The 17,870-nt window shown below is 37.6% G+C and overlaps 2 protein-coding genes across 4 annotated transcripts in view; both read right to left on the bottom strand.

Annotated features, from left to right (window-relative positions):
* LOC143853503 (PHD-finger and DNA binding domain-containing protein) overlaps nt 1–3,662 on the bottom strand; it is a 36,184-nt gene extending 32,522 nt beyond the window's left edge. The window contains exons 1-2 of the mRNA XM_077363294.1: nt 1,805–3,662; nt 1,103–1,717 (exon numbers count right to left, since the gene is read on the bottom strand). Coding sequence (XP_077219409.1) covers nt 1,103–1,717; nt 1,805–3,492 — 2,303 coding nt within the window. The 5' untranslated portion in view covers nt 3,493–3,662. The remainder of the gene's footprint in view (nt 1–1,102; nt 1,718–1,804) is intronic.
* Nucleotides 3,663–8,470: 4,808 nt separating this feature from the next.
* The window catches only part of LOC143853386 (crossover junction endonuclease MUS81-like), a 56,144-nt gene continuing 46,744 nt past the window's right edge, over nt 8,471–17,870 (bottom strand). For 2 of the 3 annotated variants that reach the window (XM_077363138.1, XM_077363140.1), the window contains 3 exons: nt 9,537–9,774; nt 9,239–9,325; nt 8,471–8,839 (listed from right to left, as the gene is read on the bottom strand). In XM_077363138.1, the coding sequence (XP_077219253.1) occupies nt 8,741–8,839; nt 9,239–9,325; nt 9,537–9,774 (424 nt within the window). In that variant the 3' untranslated portion in view covers nt 8,471–8,740. The remainder of the gene's footprint in view (nt 8,840–9,238; nt 9,326–9,536; nt 9,775–17,870) is intronic. The other variant, XM_077363139.1, reaches the window with a different exon arrangement.

Genomic DNA, 17,870 nt, shown 5'->3' with positions numbered 1-17,870 from the left:
CCAAAGCATTCATTTGAAAGGTCCTTTACATAGATGGGATGTGTACCAAAAATCAGCTCCATAGGATCATCCTAACCCATCCATTTGTGGAGGTCAAATGGACAAACACTGTTTGTCTACAAATCTGTCCATTTTTGCCCTCTACTTTTGGAGGGGTTAGGATGATTCAATGGAGCTAATTTTTGGTACACACCCTATCTATGATAGGGCCTTGCAAATGAATGCTTTGGATCACCATAAAAAATGTGGGACCCATGTGATTAGGCACTCGAGCGTACCAATGGGAAGCGTTATAACAACTTAAACGCACCAAAAAAATGGTGCGCTTACTTCTCTCTCTCTCTCTCTCTCTCTCTCTCTCTCTCTCTCTCTCTCTCTCTATATATATATATATATATATATATATATATATATATATATATATATATATATACATATGAGGAATCATAGATGCAAGAGCCAACTTTATGCGAGGGCCAAAGAAGGGCCCTTGAATAGATCCACATCATTTTTAATCCAACCTAATAGTCGGGAAGGGGAAGTCTTATCCAAGAAAGAAGGGGAATAATAATGGTCCAACTTGACCTTGATGCTGTCATGATAACATCAGCACAACACCTCATTAATGTCAACATGAACAGGGTCATTTCTGAATTTTATTCGAATGTTTGAATGGATTTTATGTGGCTTTCGGAACGTCTAAGCTTAACTTGTTTATTATTTTAAGTCCGAAGTTTCTATGATAAGTGTAATTAGATTAGTTTATTTCTGAATTGCATTTGAACGTTCGAATGGATTTTGTGTGGCTTTTGTAAAGTCTACGCTTAACTTGTTTATTGTTTTAGGTCTGAAGTTTCTATGATAAGTGTAAATAAAATATGAATTAAAATGGAAGTCTTTTGGGTCTGTTTTAAAGTTGAAAAGTGCCACTGATTCGAAGCCCTTACTTTCGGAAGGTTTTGGATAATATATATAAATATTATATATGTATATATACGCTACAGATGTTGGCACTACCATTTGTAGCACCAGCCAATGCAGGGAGATAAACATGTAATTTGAGTTTGTAGAACTTCCAAAACTGAAATAAGAAAATGCTTACACCAAGAGATAGCCATAGCAACCAAAATATAGCCGTCCATCAGGATCAATGCCCAAAAGCTCTGCTCCTCGCAGATTATCTAATGACTTCTTCCAGCCATCACGTTTCGCGATCACGCACTCAAGGCAGAACCAATCACCCTCTGGCAAAAGATCCTTCACCATCCCAACACACCTCGAATGATAAGCCGCAGGGCAACCATCACAGCATATTAAGCTCCCTTCCATCTTACAGAGACAGCATTCATCACTGTTCAAGTCAGCTACCTTGTCAACACCTTCCTGAGTCAAACAAGAACCACCCAAATCCTCCAATGAGTCCTTTATTTTGGAGTAACTCTCAACATTTGTAATCTGATCCGTATCCATCTCAAGCTCAGAGGCACGTGTTCTCCTATCAAGCTCCAACCTTATGGCTTCTGCTTCAATGACATCATCACATAGACGCTGAAGGATCTCAAGCTTTACCATTGCCGACTGTTTATAGTATTCACCATTCAAGAGCTTCAAACGTAAAAGCTTGAAACCCGATTTGAATACAAAACCATGAACCAGTAGGTACTCAACTAGATAAACAGGCCATGTGATTAAATCGAGGAAATCCCAGTTAAGATTCCTATAAAAAAAACAAATAACAATAAATCCAAACACCAAAAAAGCTGAAAGTCCAAAAAAAATAAAGATTGAAAAAGAAATAGAATACCTAAGGCAATCAGAAGCTGGCTGAAAACCATCACCAGAATGAAACTCCAAATGCAATTTCAGAGCTTGTAAGATACAGAAGTGTATGGAATCTAGTAAAGGACTAGCAAATTTGCATTTTAGTGCTTCCACAAAAGCTTCCAAAGTAAAGGGACTCAGGAATAGTAAAGTGCTGAATGATCTTAGACAAGCATAAACTGAAAAAAGGTCAAGGACAGGAATCTCATCTACATTCGGATCGTTGGATGGAGGAGGCAATGCCAGCTTTGAAGAAAGACTACTCAACTCCTTGGATTCTTCACCTCCCATGCCAAAACATTCTCCAATTAATACAGCATCCACTGCACTATGTTTCTCCATAACCAAAATATGATTTGGAGAAGACGTGACATCGGCAGTTGCTCGGCGAGCACTCCTCCTTAAAGCTACCACCGGTGTAGATTCCAATTTTCTTCTTTTCCTATGACAGTGCCCATGCTTAATGGGGCTGCCACCATCATAACGACCCTCCTTCAATTGAAATTCAGCAAACCCACTAGCCTTCATCTGGTTATCTTCAAGAGCTACCAGAGAAGCATTTTCATTTAAATCTCCACCGAAACCATTCGTTTTCTCCAGGGTTTCTTTGGCATTCTTTGGAGAAGCATTGGCCTTCAAATCTTCACCAAAAACACTTCCATCCAGACAGGTTTCTCCATGATCCCCATATGAGGGCATTTCCTTCGAATTCTCATCAACATCACCACCAGAATCACTTCCCTTAGAACCTTCTCCAAAACCAAAATCCTTCATTTGGGTTTCTTCAGCATTGTTTGGAGAAACATTTGGCTTCAAATCCCCACCAAAAACAGTTCCATCCATACGGGTTTCTTCAACATCCCCATTAGAGGTCATTTCCTTCAAATTCCCATCAAAACCAGAATCACTTCCGTTACAATCTCCTCCAAAACCAAAATCCTTCATCTGGGTTCCCTCAAAAGGCCTACAAAAAGCATTTTCCTTCAAACCCCCCTCTCCAACAAAACAATCATTCATATGACTTTCTTCAACAGACCCAACAGATACATAATTCCCCTTCAAATCCTGATCAACAGAACCACATTCCTCCAAATTCCCACCAACCCCAACCTCCCTCTCTAGGGTTTCAGAAAACCCCCCATTAAAACTACCACCTCTCTCTAAAGTTTCTTCAAATCCCTCTCCCAACCCTCTCTCTCTCATCTGGGCATCCGTAGAAAAACCCACCACATGACTTTCTTCAACAGCCCCAACAGATAAACTATCCCCCTTCAAATCCGGATCAACAGAACCACATCCCACCAAATTCCCACCAACCCTAACCTCCCTCTCTAGGGTTTCACAAAACCCCCCATTAAAACTACCATCCCTCTCTAGGGTTTCTTCTAACCCCTCTCCTAACCCACTATCTCTCATCTGGACATCTATAAAACTACTAGTAGAATTACTTACCTCCATTCCAAGCCCTAATTGACCTCGTTTCTTCGCTTTTCGCCCACGCTTTTTCTGCAAAATCGAACCAACTTCATGAGATTCCATTTCCTCCGAATCTCCGTCCTCGTAAACTATCTTGAAGAACCCAGAATCCGGATCATAAGATTGCACAACCCCTGAAAAAACCCCAAATCCCTCAAAAGATTTCTTCACAACCCTACCCAGAAGCTCCTCCATAACCCTAATGGTGTTTGGAGAAAATGCTGGGAAGAATAAATATAGGAAAGAAAGAGGGTGTAAAAAGCTGGCAACATTGAAATGGAAAGTGGGTTTCTGCCGATAAAAACGGGTTTGATTTTCATGAGGGAAATGCGAGCATTAGAGAGGGATGAGAGGGAGAGAGTACAGAAGCTGATTTTTTTGGTGTGTAAATGGGGTAAAACTAGTGGGGTGCGCAGGATAAGAAAAGGTGTTGATATTGGCACTATTATGTTTTAATAATTGAACGAATTCAACTTGTCTTTTTTATTTAATGGGCTTTTGATAGCTTTTTGTGAACGGTAATTACTTTTGAGAGCTGTTTAAATGGTGAGAGAAAAGATGAGTTAGTGTAGTTATCAAAACATGGTCGTGCCGATAACAGCCAGGTGAGAAATGAGAAGACTGCGTAGGGTAAGAAAATCTTATTTTATCTTGTTTTGGATTTTGAGTGCGGGAAAAAACAATTATCGGTTTCACAACTTTTACCGTTTGATTTGATTGTGGTTAAATGAGGGCGGGAGTTAAATGAGGGCGTCAATGGACCGGGCTGGAATTAACTAGGGCTGCAACTCGAGCCGGGTTTTACCCGACCCGCATCGACCCGACCCGAAAATAGCCTGGGTTGGGTTAAGGTTTCATGGGTTTTGGGTCGAGCCGGGTTGAGCATTCAAAAGCCCGCATGAATCTCGAGTCGAGCCGGGTTTGACGGGGCCCGACCCGAGTTACATAAGTTATAGTATGTACATTTTTTTCTATTGTTAGTTAAAAGTTAAAAGTTAAAACCCACGCACCCACTGTTATTGTATGTGAGTGTAATTTTTGCTTCTATGAGTTGAGTTGATTCAAGTGTTTGATTCAGCATTGTTTGATTGTAATTATAACATTGTTTGATTACAGCATTATTTGATTCAAGTGTAATATGAGTGAAATGACATCATTGTTTGATTCAAGTGTAATGTGAGTGTAATTTCTGCTTCTATGAGCTGAGTTGCCTTGCCAAATAAGAATTTTCCTTAAAAAATTGCGTCAAGGTGAAAAAACCCGACCCGACCCGAACTGACCCGAGATTTATCATGGGTAGGGCCGGGTTTGGGAATCGTGGGTTTTTCGAAAAAAAACCTGACCCGACCCTACCCGAGATATTTCTCGGGTAGGGTTGGATTCTCCAAAACCCGACCCGCCCGACCCGAGTTGCAGCCTTAGAATTAACCCAAGTAAGCCCGGATAACCTCCGATTAGGAAATATCAGATTCGGAACCATAATTATGATTCTACTAAATATTGTTATATAATATGAGGAATGATAGAATGAAGGGCGCCGTTGCAAAAATTAGCTCCAAGGGCGTCCCTATTGGTGGCATTTTGTAATGTGAAGCACAAAAAAAAAGTAGAAAAAGTGTTGACTTTGCAAAAATCAACCGATGGGGCGCCCTTGGAGCTGATTTTACAAGGGTAACCTTCATTCTATCATTTGCCATATAATATATATATATATATATATATATATATATATATAGAGGAAAAGGATTGTACGCTCGAGTGCCAAATCACATGGGTCCCACATTTTTTTGGTCATCTAAACCATTCATTTGCAAGGCCCCATCATAGATAGGGTGCATACCAAAAACTAGCTCCATAGGATCATCCTAACCCATCCATTTGTGGAGGTCAAAATGGACAGACGTTGTGTGTCCACAAATCTGCCCATTTTGCACTCCAGTTTTGGAGTGGTTAGGATGATTCAATGGTGCTGATTTTTGGTACACACCCTATCTATGATGAGGCCTTGCAAATGAATGGTTTAGATGACCAAAAAAAATGTGGGACCCATGTGATTTGGCACTCGAGCGAGCGTACCTAAGGTTAGGTACGCTCGAGCGTACCTAAGGTTAGGTACACTCGAGCGTACAATCATTTTCCTCATATATATATATATATATATATATATATATATATATATATATATATATATATATATATATATATATATAGGGAATTGCTAGCGTCCATTGCAAAAGGCATTTTGCGGATGGTCTATTGCATGTGACAGCAGCCACCTCGTGAAAGAAGACAAAGTCTACTGAAAAGTTAGCCTGTGTGGTTGCTGTCACATGCAACCGACCATCCGCGAAATGTCTTTTGTGATCAACGCTAGCAGTTTCTATATATATATTGGTCTTGTTGCATCGATAATATTTGAATATATATATATATATATATATATATATATATATAGAGAGAGAGAGAGAGAGAGAGAGAGAGAGAGAGAGAGAGAAAACGGTTCCTACACATATGTGTAGATAAGTTCTCTACACACTAGCTTAAAAAACAGTGGGGGCCCACATTGTTTGGGTGATCCAAGCCATCCATTTTAAAGGCCCTCACATAGATAGGGTGTCCACAAAAAATCAGATCCATAGGATCATCCTAACCATTCGAACTGTGGAGACAAAAAATGGACTAATTTGTGAAGGTTTAAAGACATCCATTTTACCTCAACAAATCGTAGGGTTGGGATGATCCTATGAATCTGATTTTTTGTAGACACCCTATCTATGTGAAGGCCTTTAAAATGGATGGCTTGGATCACCCAAACAATGTGGGCCCCCACCGTTTTTTAAGCTAGTGTGTAGAGAACTCTCTACACATATGTGTAGGAACCATTTTCTCATATATATATATATATATATATGAGAAATGTTTTCTGCGTGATACATGTGGGCCCATATTGTTAGGATGATCCAAATCCTTCATTTGAGATGTTCCCCCCATAATCTTCTTCCATTTTTTCACCAAAATGGAGAAATTTGTTGGGAGAATTAGGAGAAATTCTTATCTTATTCTTTTTCTCTCTCTCTCTCTTGGTTTTCTCTCTCTTCCACCTATATTTTGATAATGACACCCTACATCTTCCGCTAATTTCCTCACGCAACCAAACACTACTCGCAAATCTCTCTCCTAATATTCTCCCCATCTTCCATTCTTGTCTAATTCTCTTTGACTTATTTTTCTCCTATTCTCCCAGCCATCTACAAGCAACCAAACAGAGTGTAACGGTTTATGTGAGATTGGTTCACGGATAAATTCACCCCTTTTTGCGTTTTTCTTTGCCTTTAAAACTTAACAGATAACTGGGCGGTGTATGGGCATTTTTAATCCGTCAGAGATGGGGAAAATATCATTCCCCTTATCCCCTTATCTTATATTGTAAACTAGGAGTTAACGCTTGCTCCTCCAGCCCTTCAAGATATCCTAACAATTTCTATTAAAGGGGGTGTATTTTTCTTTCAAGGGGGTGAATATATCCTAACAATTTCTATTAAAGGGGGTGTATTTTTCTTTCAAGGGGGTGAATTTATCACTGCCCTTTTCTTCGCCGAGCTTCCATTACCACCCACATGTTTTGGTACTTTACACCATCTCTTTTATTTATATTGGTATTATTAGGCATACTGTCACCTTTAGGATAAATTTTGCAAGTGTAGTTGTGATGCTTGATCCGCACGGTCATGTTGGTACCATCTCAAAAGGACATCTCACTCGTAAGATAAAAATAAGCTTAAATCAAGAATTTGCCTTCTTGGCTGGGATAATAAAGCCCTGTTTTGTTTTGGATTTGAGAACCGATTGTGAGTCCAAAACTAATTATTGGACTCAAAATTAAATGGTAATTCTAATGGTGTCCCCTAGGGCCTAAGATATGATGTGATCGGTTTATGTAAATGAAGTGTATAGAAGAGTTTTTATATGCACTATGCAGCATGAAGTCAGGTATTTTTCAAAAAGTAAGTGGGGCCCACTTCATAGGATGATCCAAACCGTTCATTTCTTGGGCCACAATGCAAACAGGCTGTACCCATAGATCATCTCGATAGGATGATCCTAAGCCTCCTACTTATAGAGGTTTCTATAATGTACAGTTCCTCTGCGGATTAAAATGAACAAAAATTCACTAATGCTAAAAGAGTAATATTTATAGACTCCTGCAGAAAAAAAACTACTTCACGTACCTAACCAACTCCAGTAATGTGGAATTAGAAAACATTGAAAAACTACTAGTACTTAATCCATTGATAAATATTAAAAGTGAAAACAAATGAGGGTAAAGGCATTCTATAATTATAAATGTAAAGTATTAAAAAAAGGAGCCTTACTTTCATCAGTACTTTACAAAGATTAACATCAAAATCAATGAACATATTAATCCATAAGTACTTCACAAAAGCTTCACCTCCTTCAGTCGCAGTTTATAGTTGTATGGATACATAGACGTTTGGAATGTGTTTTAGCAATTGAATTTTTGTAGCCCAATTGATGAAATTATTGATTACCATATCAATGGCCCTGATCAGATGACTATAATCCATAGTTATAAAATTCTGAATAACTAAAAAGCAATTGGGAAAATCCCAAAATTTTCTTTCCTTGATTCAAACCTTAAAAAATAGAGTAATTCAAAAAATCTAGTATTTATTGAGTAGAGTGCAAATTTTCCAAAGTAAACCCAGTTTTTTCAACTAAACACTGATTTGACAAATAATTCATCAAGTTCTCAATAAACCTTGTGAAAATTTTAAAATTAATGAAATATTCTTTGTACTGAAAATTGAACTCAATCCCTAATCTAGCAAACAAATGAACTTAACCATCCCTCCATGCAATTTGATAAGTTGTACACAGAAAAACACAGCATTTTTCCAAACATTTCGCAAACTCTTTCATATTTACTGAACATTTACCTCGTCAAATTATTGCAGAGAATCAGAACTTTGTAACTATGCCATGATCAGTGCTGCCTGGTAGCAGAACACTTGAATTCCCTGCTAGGCTCTGATTTATTCTCTTCACATCTGACATGTTCTTGAGGAGATGACCAATGCAAGCAGGTGCACGAAGCAACTTTAGGAGGCATAAATATCAGAACCCTAGTTCTATAGTTTTTACAGTTAAGAGCCATCAAAACAGTGATTCTGGATTCATTGCAAAATATATGAGAACTTGAATTGAAACTGCTGAATTTTAAATATACATCTTTCTCAGCATGAGACCTCAAATTTTAAAAATGCCAAAAGGCAGCCCTTTTACATGAGAATTGAGGTATCAGTGTTAGTGAAAGAGGGCACAAAAGCCATTCGGTAAATGGGTCAGTGGCGTCTTGAAGCTTCAGAAAATACCATTTCTTAGCGTCGAATCAAAATAAATTATCTGATCGTGATGAAATCCATCAATGACCCCAAACTAGTTTGAAGATGTTCTTGCTCGCAGCAGCACTGATCATACACTGATTCTTCAACATCTCCTCCTGAGCCCGAATATCACCTTCCTTTTACAAGGCAACCAACCAGGGTTAATTAGAGAGAATAAACTAACTAGAGAGAAGAAACCAACTGTTAAACTTTTAATCAAAGAAAATAAATTCCGTCGGTAGTTGAAAGTTTACTACTGTTTCCACTAGCCATATTAATGAAACTTATGAACGTCCAATGGTTTAACCATTATTGATCTTCACTATTTTCCAAGAGTTACAATATTTATCATTTATATAAAAAGAAGCAAGGTTAAGATGAACTAGGCTCTGGGTGAAATAAGTATTTTCATTGGTACAACAGATCATAACTATTCAGAAACCCTTAGCTTTGCAAGGGAAAAGCTTATTATGTCAACAAATAAATGTGTTTATTCACATAAGCGACCAAGACTAAAACCAAGATAGATGACTCACAAGAATAGAATATGCACGAGCAAGAGATATCAATGTTGGATACAGGTCTAGAACTGCAAATGTGACCTCCTCTGTAACCTGTGGGACCTGTATTTGCCATCACGAGAAATGCATTGTTTGATAGTATTAAACAGTATCTAGTTTTTTTTTAATGGTGTTAAATAATGTCTAGTTGAATTCTACATGTAGAACATATCTACTTTGAAAAATATGTGATGTGTCACACATCCATGGACCCTTCAAATTCTTTTTCCGAAATACAGTAGGCTTGTTTTCTTGAAAAAAAAAGGATCATTACCTGCATGATTTGGGCAGCAAATAAATCACTTATCGTCATTTTGTCGAGATCTTGACACTTCCTAATAAATTCATCAAAGGACAAGCAGGTTCCACTGCTTTTGTATGTGTCATTGGAGAACTGTGTTATGTAATAATGACTTATTGCTTGTGTAAGATGACCATATTTCCTCAGGGTATCCGTCAAGCCATTTGTTCTCTGTACATCAAACCCTTCCAAAATCTCTGTTGTGAAACAACTGCAAATATGAAGAGCATTTTATATAAAAAATGAAAAAGAGAAAAAAAAATTCCAAAATCACTGTTCTGAAGCAACTGCAAATATGAAGAGCATTTTATATAAAAAAATGGAAAGAGAGAAAAAAAACTTGAAACTAACTCAAATTTTAACTGAAGATGCGACACTGTGAACAGCGATGGACAAAACTTTATTCATAAATATAAACAATTCGACCCCTTACAACCTTCTTATAGAGCTTCCGATAACCCTCTTAAACTCAAAGAATACTCCTATTCAGACTCAAACATGAACTTTAAACTAACCCAATCTTTAAATTAAACGAATCCTAGTTTAAATCCAAACCAATTCCGAATTAAAGATCATTTATTATTCCAAAAAAATCCATGATAACTTTCACTAGATAATAACGGCAGGTTTTCCAGAATTTTGGACTGAACAGACACCTGTAGACTACAGTTCTGATGTCAAAATAACGCCTTGCAGACATCATCAGTACGGCTTCGGTAGCTGCTGTTTTTCTTTTTCTTTTTCTTCAGTTGAAAACCTTCACGGTAGCAGGGTTTTTAGTGGTCTAGCAGGTGGGATCTGTGGGCCCTCTTAAAAATGTATCAGGATTCAGATATGAATAAAAGCAGGAAGAAGAAGCCTCCTTCTGGTTATTTGAAGTTTATTTTGAAGACCATTTAAAAAAAAAAGAAGTTTATTTGAAGCCTCCATCAGGTTATTTGCCCTCTAGTATCATATGTCGTCTGGAAAAAATATGCTGCATATGGTCTTAAAGAGGTGCCACATGCCTGGTTTGATTAATTCAGTGTTTCAGTGATAGGTGCTCGATTTCATCGGAGATATTTAGATCTGACAGTGGTATTATCAACATATGTAGATACACAGATGACATGTTAAAACAGGACATGATGAGTACCATCTCTCCTTTGAAGCTTGAACCAAAGAAACAATTCAAGATGAAGGATTTGGGTGAGTTAGAAGTGCTTTTGCATATTGAGGTCACGCAGACCTCCTCAAGATATTTTCCCGACCATCTCATGCATTCTATGCACCTTATTTCACAGGCCGTTCTGTGTGATACTGACACTGTTGAAACGCCAATGGAGTTCAATGTCAAGCTATGTAACAAATATCTCCGATATTTACAAAATATCGCGTTTTTATCGTTACTTCTTGATAAAACGACAAAATCCCGAAATAATCCCGAGATTTTAGAAACATAGAGAAATTTTCATTTTTGTCATAAAATATTGTGATAATATCACTATTATCCCGATATTTTTATAATGATACTAACACCTTATTTTATTATTTACATTTTTAAATAATTTTATTTTTATCGTTTTTTCCTGATGTAAACCTGAAAAAAATAAAAAAAATTTAATATATCCGGAGATTTTCCCAGGGAAGCAGGATTCGTACCTGAGGGTGGGGATTCGCAATTCCCCGATTCTGGGGAATCTCGAATCGATTCCGTTGGAACCCTGATTCCCAATTTTGGGAACCTCGATTCCCAATTTATGAAAACCCCGATTCCCAGGCGATTCCCTATGAATCCCAACTCCCCAGCGATTCCCCGGCGAATCTCTGTCGACTCTCTGGCAAACCGACGATTCCCGCTTCCAACCATCCCAGGAGCTTTCGAATCCCGAATCGAATCCCGCTTTCGATTCCCGCCTTGGCAACCTTGGATTTTCCTATGCCGAGAAATTCCCGAGAATGATATTTGTGACATAGATGTCAAGTATTCAGATCATGAGGTAGAGATTGATCTAAATGCTATGGCCTAGTGTCATATATTGAGACTCTTATTCTTAACTGTGGCTAGTTGTGCACTGCGCGGTGGGCAATGGGTCTTCTAAATGGTAGAACCTTATTTTTAAATACATCAAATCCATTTTGCAAAAGAGTGAGTGAGAAACATAGCTAAGCTAATTTAGAAGCACTGACGAAAAAGGATAAATGGATTATTGAATAAAATAGGTCCTTTTTCATTGGGGGAAAAAGGGACTTGAACCCTCACGAATTCTGAAGTCAGGATTTGATCTACTTCAGATACGCTACTATATAATATAATGGTCTCATCTACTAGTCTTCATAATACCTCAGGAGTGAATGAGACTAATTTAGTGAAACTAAACTGCCTCAATTCCCGAGCGATCACACTAAAAACTTGAGTTCTTTTTTGTTTCCTTCTTGATCAATGACAACTGCGCTGTGAACATGATTTAGTTAGCTCTTACTTTTTCCGAGAGCTGACTATCTATTAGTGTCTTTTAAATTTTATTGAATCGCCTCAACAATAACCTTATCTTGCAGTATACTCATATGATATGTGCATCCACCCTGGTTCCTCCTTATGCTTGAAAAGACTCTCCAAAGCAATATAGATGGTGGCATATCTCGTGATGCCATGCTGCAATAGCTTTATACCATCGGTGAACTTGATCAAGCACATCAGCCACATAGAATTGTAGATGAACCTAGCTATTTCCTCCCCTTCTTGACCTTTTGAATTGTTTTCATTTTTCCAATGTTCTCTAGCATTAGGTTGATGCGATGTGCACTACATGGACACCATATAAAGGTGTTGCTTAGCCATCAGTTTTCTTCCAACATGTTCATATGCAGACGTCATGAAATTTTTCTAAAGGATTCATTTAGCCGACCCCAACTAGTCTGGGACAAAGGCTTTGTTGACTTGAGTTGAGTTGATGTTCATATGCAGATGCATTATTGGTTGTTGTATAAATCAGAGATGAGAGAAAGATAAAGAGAGAAGGGGGAAATAAGTTCATGTGGGTTGAAGAATAAACAAATTGACTTCACTCTATTATATATAATAGTAATACTAAATTAAAGAAATTATAAGTATGTCAGTTGTAAGTGACATAAATGATGTCTATCATGGTTATGTATTATACAAAATAATACTAAGCTTTCAACACTCGCCCTCAAGCAAAGCATAGATGTCATGAATGCCCAGCTTGCTGCAAATAAAATCCAGCCTAATAATGGCTATAACATCAGTAAAAAACATCCGTTAACTGGTTTTAAGATGGAACAAATGGAGTAGAGACTTTCTTGTTAACCACTTTATCAGGAACAAAATGGCAATCAATTTCTGTATTTCATCCTCTCATGAAAAATGCAATTACACCCCTTCAACATCCATATTACCATGAAACTTGTACAAAATCTATTCATCAAGCCTTCCCTTGAGGCACCTAAAAATGCAAACGACAACAACCCAATGCAGAACTCTAGGGGACTGCACAAATTGGATAACCACACAACAAAGAAGATATCTGGTTGCGTGATAGAGTAGATTAGCTTACCAACTAATCTCTGCTGTATGCCTAGATCTTCAAAAGGTTCTCCAACCTCCATGTGCAACTTACTATTAATTTTCATAGGCATAGCTATTGGTTTTGATCCAAACAACCTTGTTTCCTTAAGTAAATCAATTATATAATTTCATTTAGATAAATTGATACCTTTCTTTGCGCCTTGCAATTTCAATCCCCAAGAAACAAATTGGACCAAAATCTTTTGTATGTAAGTGGGAACGTATTGGCAATGTTTCGATCGCACTATCTGTCGTTGCTGCACCTAAAGAAAGTCTCTCTCTTAAGGAGAAGCGCGTTTCAGCCATCTACAACTCTCTCCGAAAGGATTGGGAGGTGGCAACAGAATATGTTGGAATTGCTTCTTCCCCCACCACGGATGAAACTGTGACAAACTGAATGGCAGGTTCAGGCAGCGAATTCTGTAACTCATTTTTCACCGCGTCTACATCTATCCCCATTAATCTTCTGTATGTAAGTGGAAACTGTTAGGAATGGTGCTAGGGTTAGAGAGAGAAAGAAGAAGAGGAATGGGGTCTCCACTAGGGAGATCCTCCTGTAAATAATGTATATATAGGCCCAAATAGGGCATCCAATGACTACAATACCTCTAATCTACATGTGATGTTATTTAGTTTCTATGATTTTATTTTCCATGTTATTTTAAGGGCTTCTATTTTTCATGGAATTTTAGTTCCATCGCCAATATATAGATCTCATGTATTAGGGATTTTAAGTTTGGATGATTAATTGATTGATTGGCTTCTCCCCTCCACAAGTTTCTTCTCCTTCCTCTTCTCTTCTTCTCCTCCTCCTCTTCTCTTCTTCCTCTTCCTCTTTCTTCTATTTCTCTTTCCAGACCTACATCAATTTGGTATCAGCTCTAATACCAAATTGTCTTCTATTTTCTCCTCAATTCAGAGTCGTTGGGCTTCTCTAATACCAAATTGATGTAGGACCGGGAAGAGAAATAGAAGAAAGAGGAGAAAATAGAAGAAGAAGAAGAAGAAAGAGGAGAAAATAGAAGAAGAAGAAGATGAAGAGAAGAGGAGGAGAAGAATAGGAGAAGAAGAGGAGGAATAGAGGAATGAGAAGAAACTTGCGGAGGGGAGAAGCCAATCAATCAATTAATCATCCAAACTTAAAATCCCCAATACATGAGGCCTATATATAGGCGATGGAATTAAAATTCCATGAAAAATAGAAGCCCTTAAAATAAAATGGAAAATAAAATCATAGAAACTAAATAACATGGAAATAAGACCTAATGGGCCAATATGCCTCTTATTGGGCCTACAATCTGCATCTCTCTCTCTCTCTCTCTCTCTCTCTCTCTCTCTCAAGGGTTGTGAAATGACACTGCATAAAAATCCTAAGTAACAAGTGGAGAAAAAGTTCGAATCTTTCCAACTTAGAATGTCGCTATACTTGAAAAAAAGGGAAATTATGGTGCTACTTGGTAAGTCGGATAAGGATCTAAGTTGGAAAGTCACTTTGGAACAGTTTAGAGTCGGTTTTGCACTGGAACACATATTACATGCAATAAAAATGTCCAAATTCTACATAACTATGCCCCTATGTCCAGAAACTATGCCCCTATGCACTCAAAGGGTATAAAACAATATAAAACTCTCTATGCTAGGTTTCAACTAATTAGAAAAAGAATAATCATGTGCAGAAACCCAAAATAGCAAAACACCCCCAGAGAGGATGAAGGACCATCACCTTAAATTTGTGAAAGAGGGGCATTTGTTGCTTTCAATCAAGGTGATGAAGATGCCTGGTTGACTGGGATACAAAAATCACCCCCGACCACATCATACTTAGTGCAAAAGGACACGTCAGTCTGCACTTGTTATCAAGTCGTATTGACTCAATTTGTCTACACATCATCTACAAGGAACCGACACGTACTTAGAAAATTCTGCCTCCGTACTATTAAGAACTAGAAATATTTACACAATTTGTCTCATTCATTTAATTCATCCGAGCTGGCTGCTCATTTGTGCAACAGCCAGCACGAAATGCCTTTCTGCGAAAGTCGCTAGCAAATCCTAAATATGAAATATTTATTATGTGGACCCTTCCATATAATGATGCTCTATTATTTGGAAATTTGGCCAGGTGGTATATCTGGACCTCATTTGAATTATAATTGACGGATTATAATATGGACCACTTCAGAGTGCGTTGTATATATATATATATATATATATATATATATATATATATATGAGGAATGTGTTCGTGCTCTTGAGCTCTAACATCAAATGGTGCGCTTGAGTGCACCAATCACATGGGTGCCACAATTTCTGTGAGGATCCAAACCATTCATTTGCAAGGTCCTATCATAGATAGGGTGTGTACCAAAAATCAGCTCCATTGAATCATCCTAACCCCTCCAAAAGTGGAGGGCAAAAATGGGCAGATTTGTGGTGTGTCCATTTTGACCTCCACAAATGGATGGGTTAGGATGATCCTATGGAGCTGATTTTTTGTACACACCCTATCTATGTAAGGGCCTTTCAAATGAATGCTTTGGATCATCCTAACAATGTGGGCCACATGGGTTTGAGAGCTCAAGCGCACCATTTGATTGGAACGCTCAAGCTCACAATCCTTTTCCTCTCTCTCTCTCTCTCTCTCTCTATATATATATATATATATATATATATATATGAGCAATGATAGATACAAGGGAGCCCTTGCATAAAGAGCAAAAAAAAGGGTTCTGGATTGGATCCACGTCATTTTCAATTACAATTTAAAATTGGTTGAAAAAGTAAAAAAAATATATATATATAGTGGAGGCCCACATTGTTTGGGTGATCCAAACCATTCATTTGATTGGCCCTCACATAGATAGGGTGTCCACAAAAAATCAGCTCCATATGATCATCCTAACCCTTCGAACCGTAGAGGCAAAAAATGGACAGATTTGTGAAGGTTTATACACGCCCATTTTACCTCCACAAATCCTAGGGAGCTGATTTTTTGTGGACACCCTATCTATGTGAGGGCCAATCAAATGAATGGTTTGGATCAATATGCCCTCCTCTGTATTTTAAGCTAGTGTGTAGATAACTTATCTACTCTAGTGTGTAGAAACCGTTTTCTCATATATATATATATATATATATATATATATATATATATATATATATATATATATATATATATATGAGGAAAAGGATTGTGAGCTTGAGCGTTGGAACCTTATGGTGAGCTTGAGCTCTCAAACCAATGAGGCCCACATTGTTAGGATGATCCAAAGCATTCACTAGAAAGAGCCTTACATAGATAGGGTGTGTACAAAAAATCAGCTCCATAGGATCATCCTAACCCATCCATTTGTGGAGGTCAAAATGGAGAGACCACAAATCTGCCCATTTTTGCCCTCCACTTTTGGAGGGGTTAGGATGATTCAATGGAGCTGATTTTTGGTACACACCCTATCTATCATAGGGCCTTGCAAATGAATGGTTTGGATCCTCACAGAAATTGTGGGACCCATGTGATTGGTGTACTCAAGCGCACCATTTCCTATTAGAGCTTGAGCGCACGAACATATTCCTCTATATATATATATATATATATATATATATATATATATATATATATATATAGAGAGAGAGAGAGAGAGAGAGAGAGAGAGAGAGAGAGAGAGAGAGGAAAGTGCTCCTACGCTGCAGCTTAGATAAGCTATCTGCGCTGTAGTGAATCTTTTGTTTCAATTTAACATTTACAAGTTCTTTAAAAAGACAGTCGAGCCCCCCTATATTTCACTAACCTTAAAAAAATGACATACGTATCCTTTTTAAAACGTATTGTCTCTCTCTCTCTCTGGAGCTTAGTAAACCCAGAAAGCTAGGGTTTTTTTTTGGGTTTCTCTGGTTCTCCTCTCACACACACACTCTCTCTCGTTCGTCTCTCTCACACCCCAAAGATTAGGGGAGCTACCAATCGTCATTTGGATTTTCTTCTCCTCGCCGAAGCTTTTCTACTTTGTCTCCTCCACTAGCGAAGCTCCAAATCAGGTAAGTTCATCTATTTTATTTTGTTTCCATTTTTTTCTATGATTAGGGCTTCATAATTTGTTGTGATTAGGGTTGTTATTTTTCAGGGTTTCTAAGAAGATTCATTTTTTTCCTTTAAAACCCTAATTTGAGGGAGTTCTTCAGGGTTTTTAACTTGAGGGTTGCTATTTTCAAGTTTTATGGTTGCTGTTTTCAAGGTTTTTTTCCAGGTTTTTTATATATAAAATCCATTGTATTTTCATTGCTTTGTCTTTCAAATGATTCTATACACAATTGTTAGCGTTCTCTTTTTATTCAATCGTTCCAAATTTACTGGATAATCCGTTAATTTACAATAACTATAAGATTCTAAAATTGTTGTGCATCCAAATTTTGGAAATAATGGTGACATTAGCTGTGCTATTGTACTTTAACACATCTGCACTGCTTGCATTACATTATAGCTATAATGTACGTGTTTTGTGACTGATGATGGGGTTTCAAGTGTTTTGTATCACAAGCTTCAACACTTGGCTCTTGCTATTTATGAATCAAAAAACCTGAGCCACTTCTTTTGTCGGAGAATGTTGATGCAATGAGCAAGATATGCAAGTTGAACATCTGAATTTGTTGGTGACATTATAACGCCAAATATGGAGTTGTTTTGTTCTCTAATGATATTTTTTTTCCTTATGGAATTGTGGTTTTCCGGTTGATTAGGAGGT

Source organism: Tasmannia lanceolata, unplaced genomic scaffold (assembly GCF_043159265.1).
Source record: "Tasmannia lanceolata isolate RefF3 unplaced genomic scaffold, GAP_Taslan_0.1 ptg000019l, whole genome shotgun sequence".
NCBI lineage: Eukaryota > Viridiplantae > Streptophyta > Magnoliopsida > Canellales > Winteraceae > Tasmannia > Tasmannia lanceolata.
This window is presented reverse-complemented; position numbering and strand designations above follow the sequence as displayed.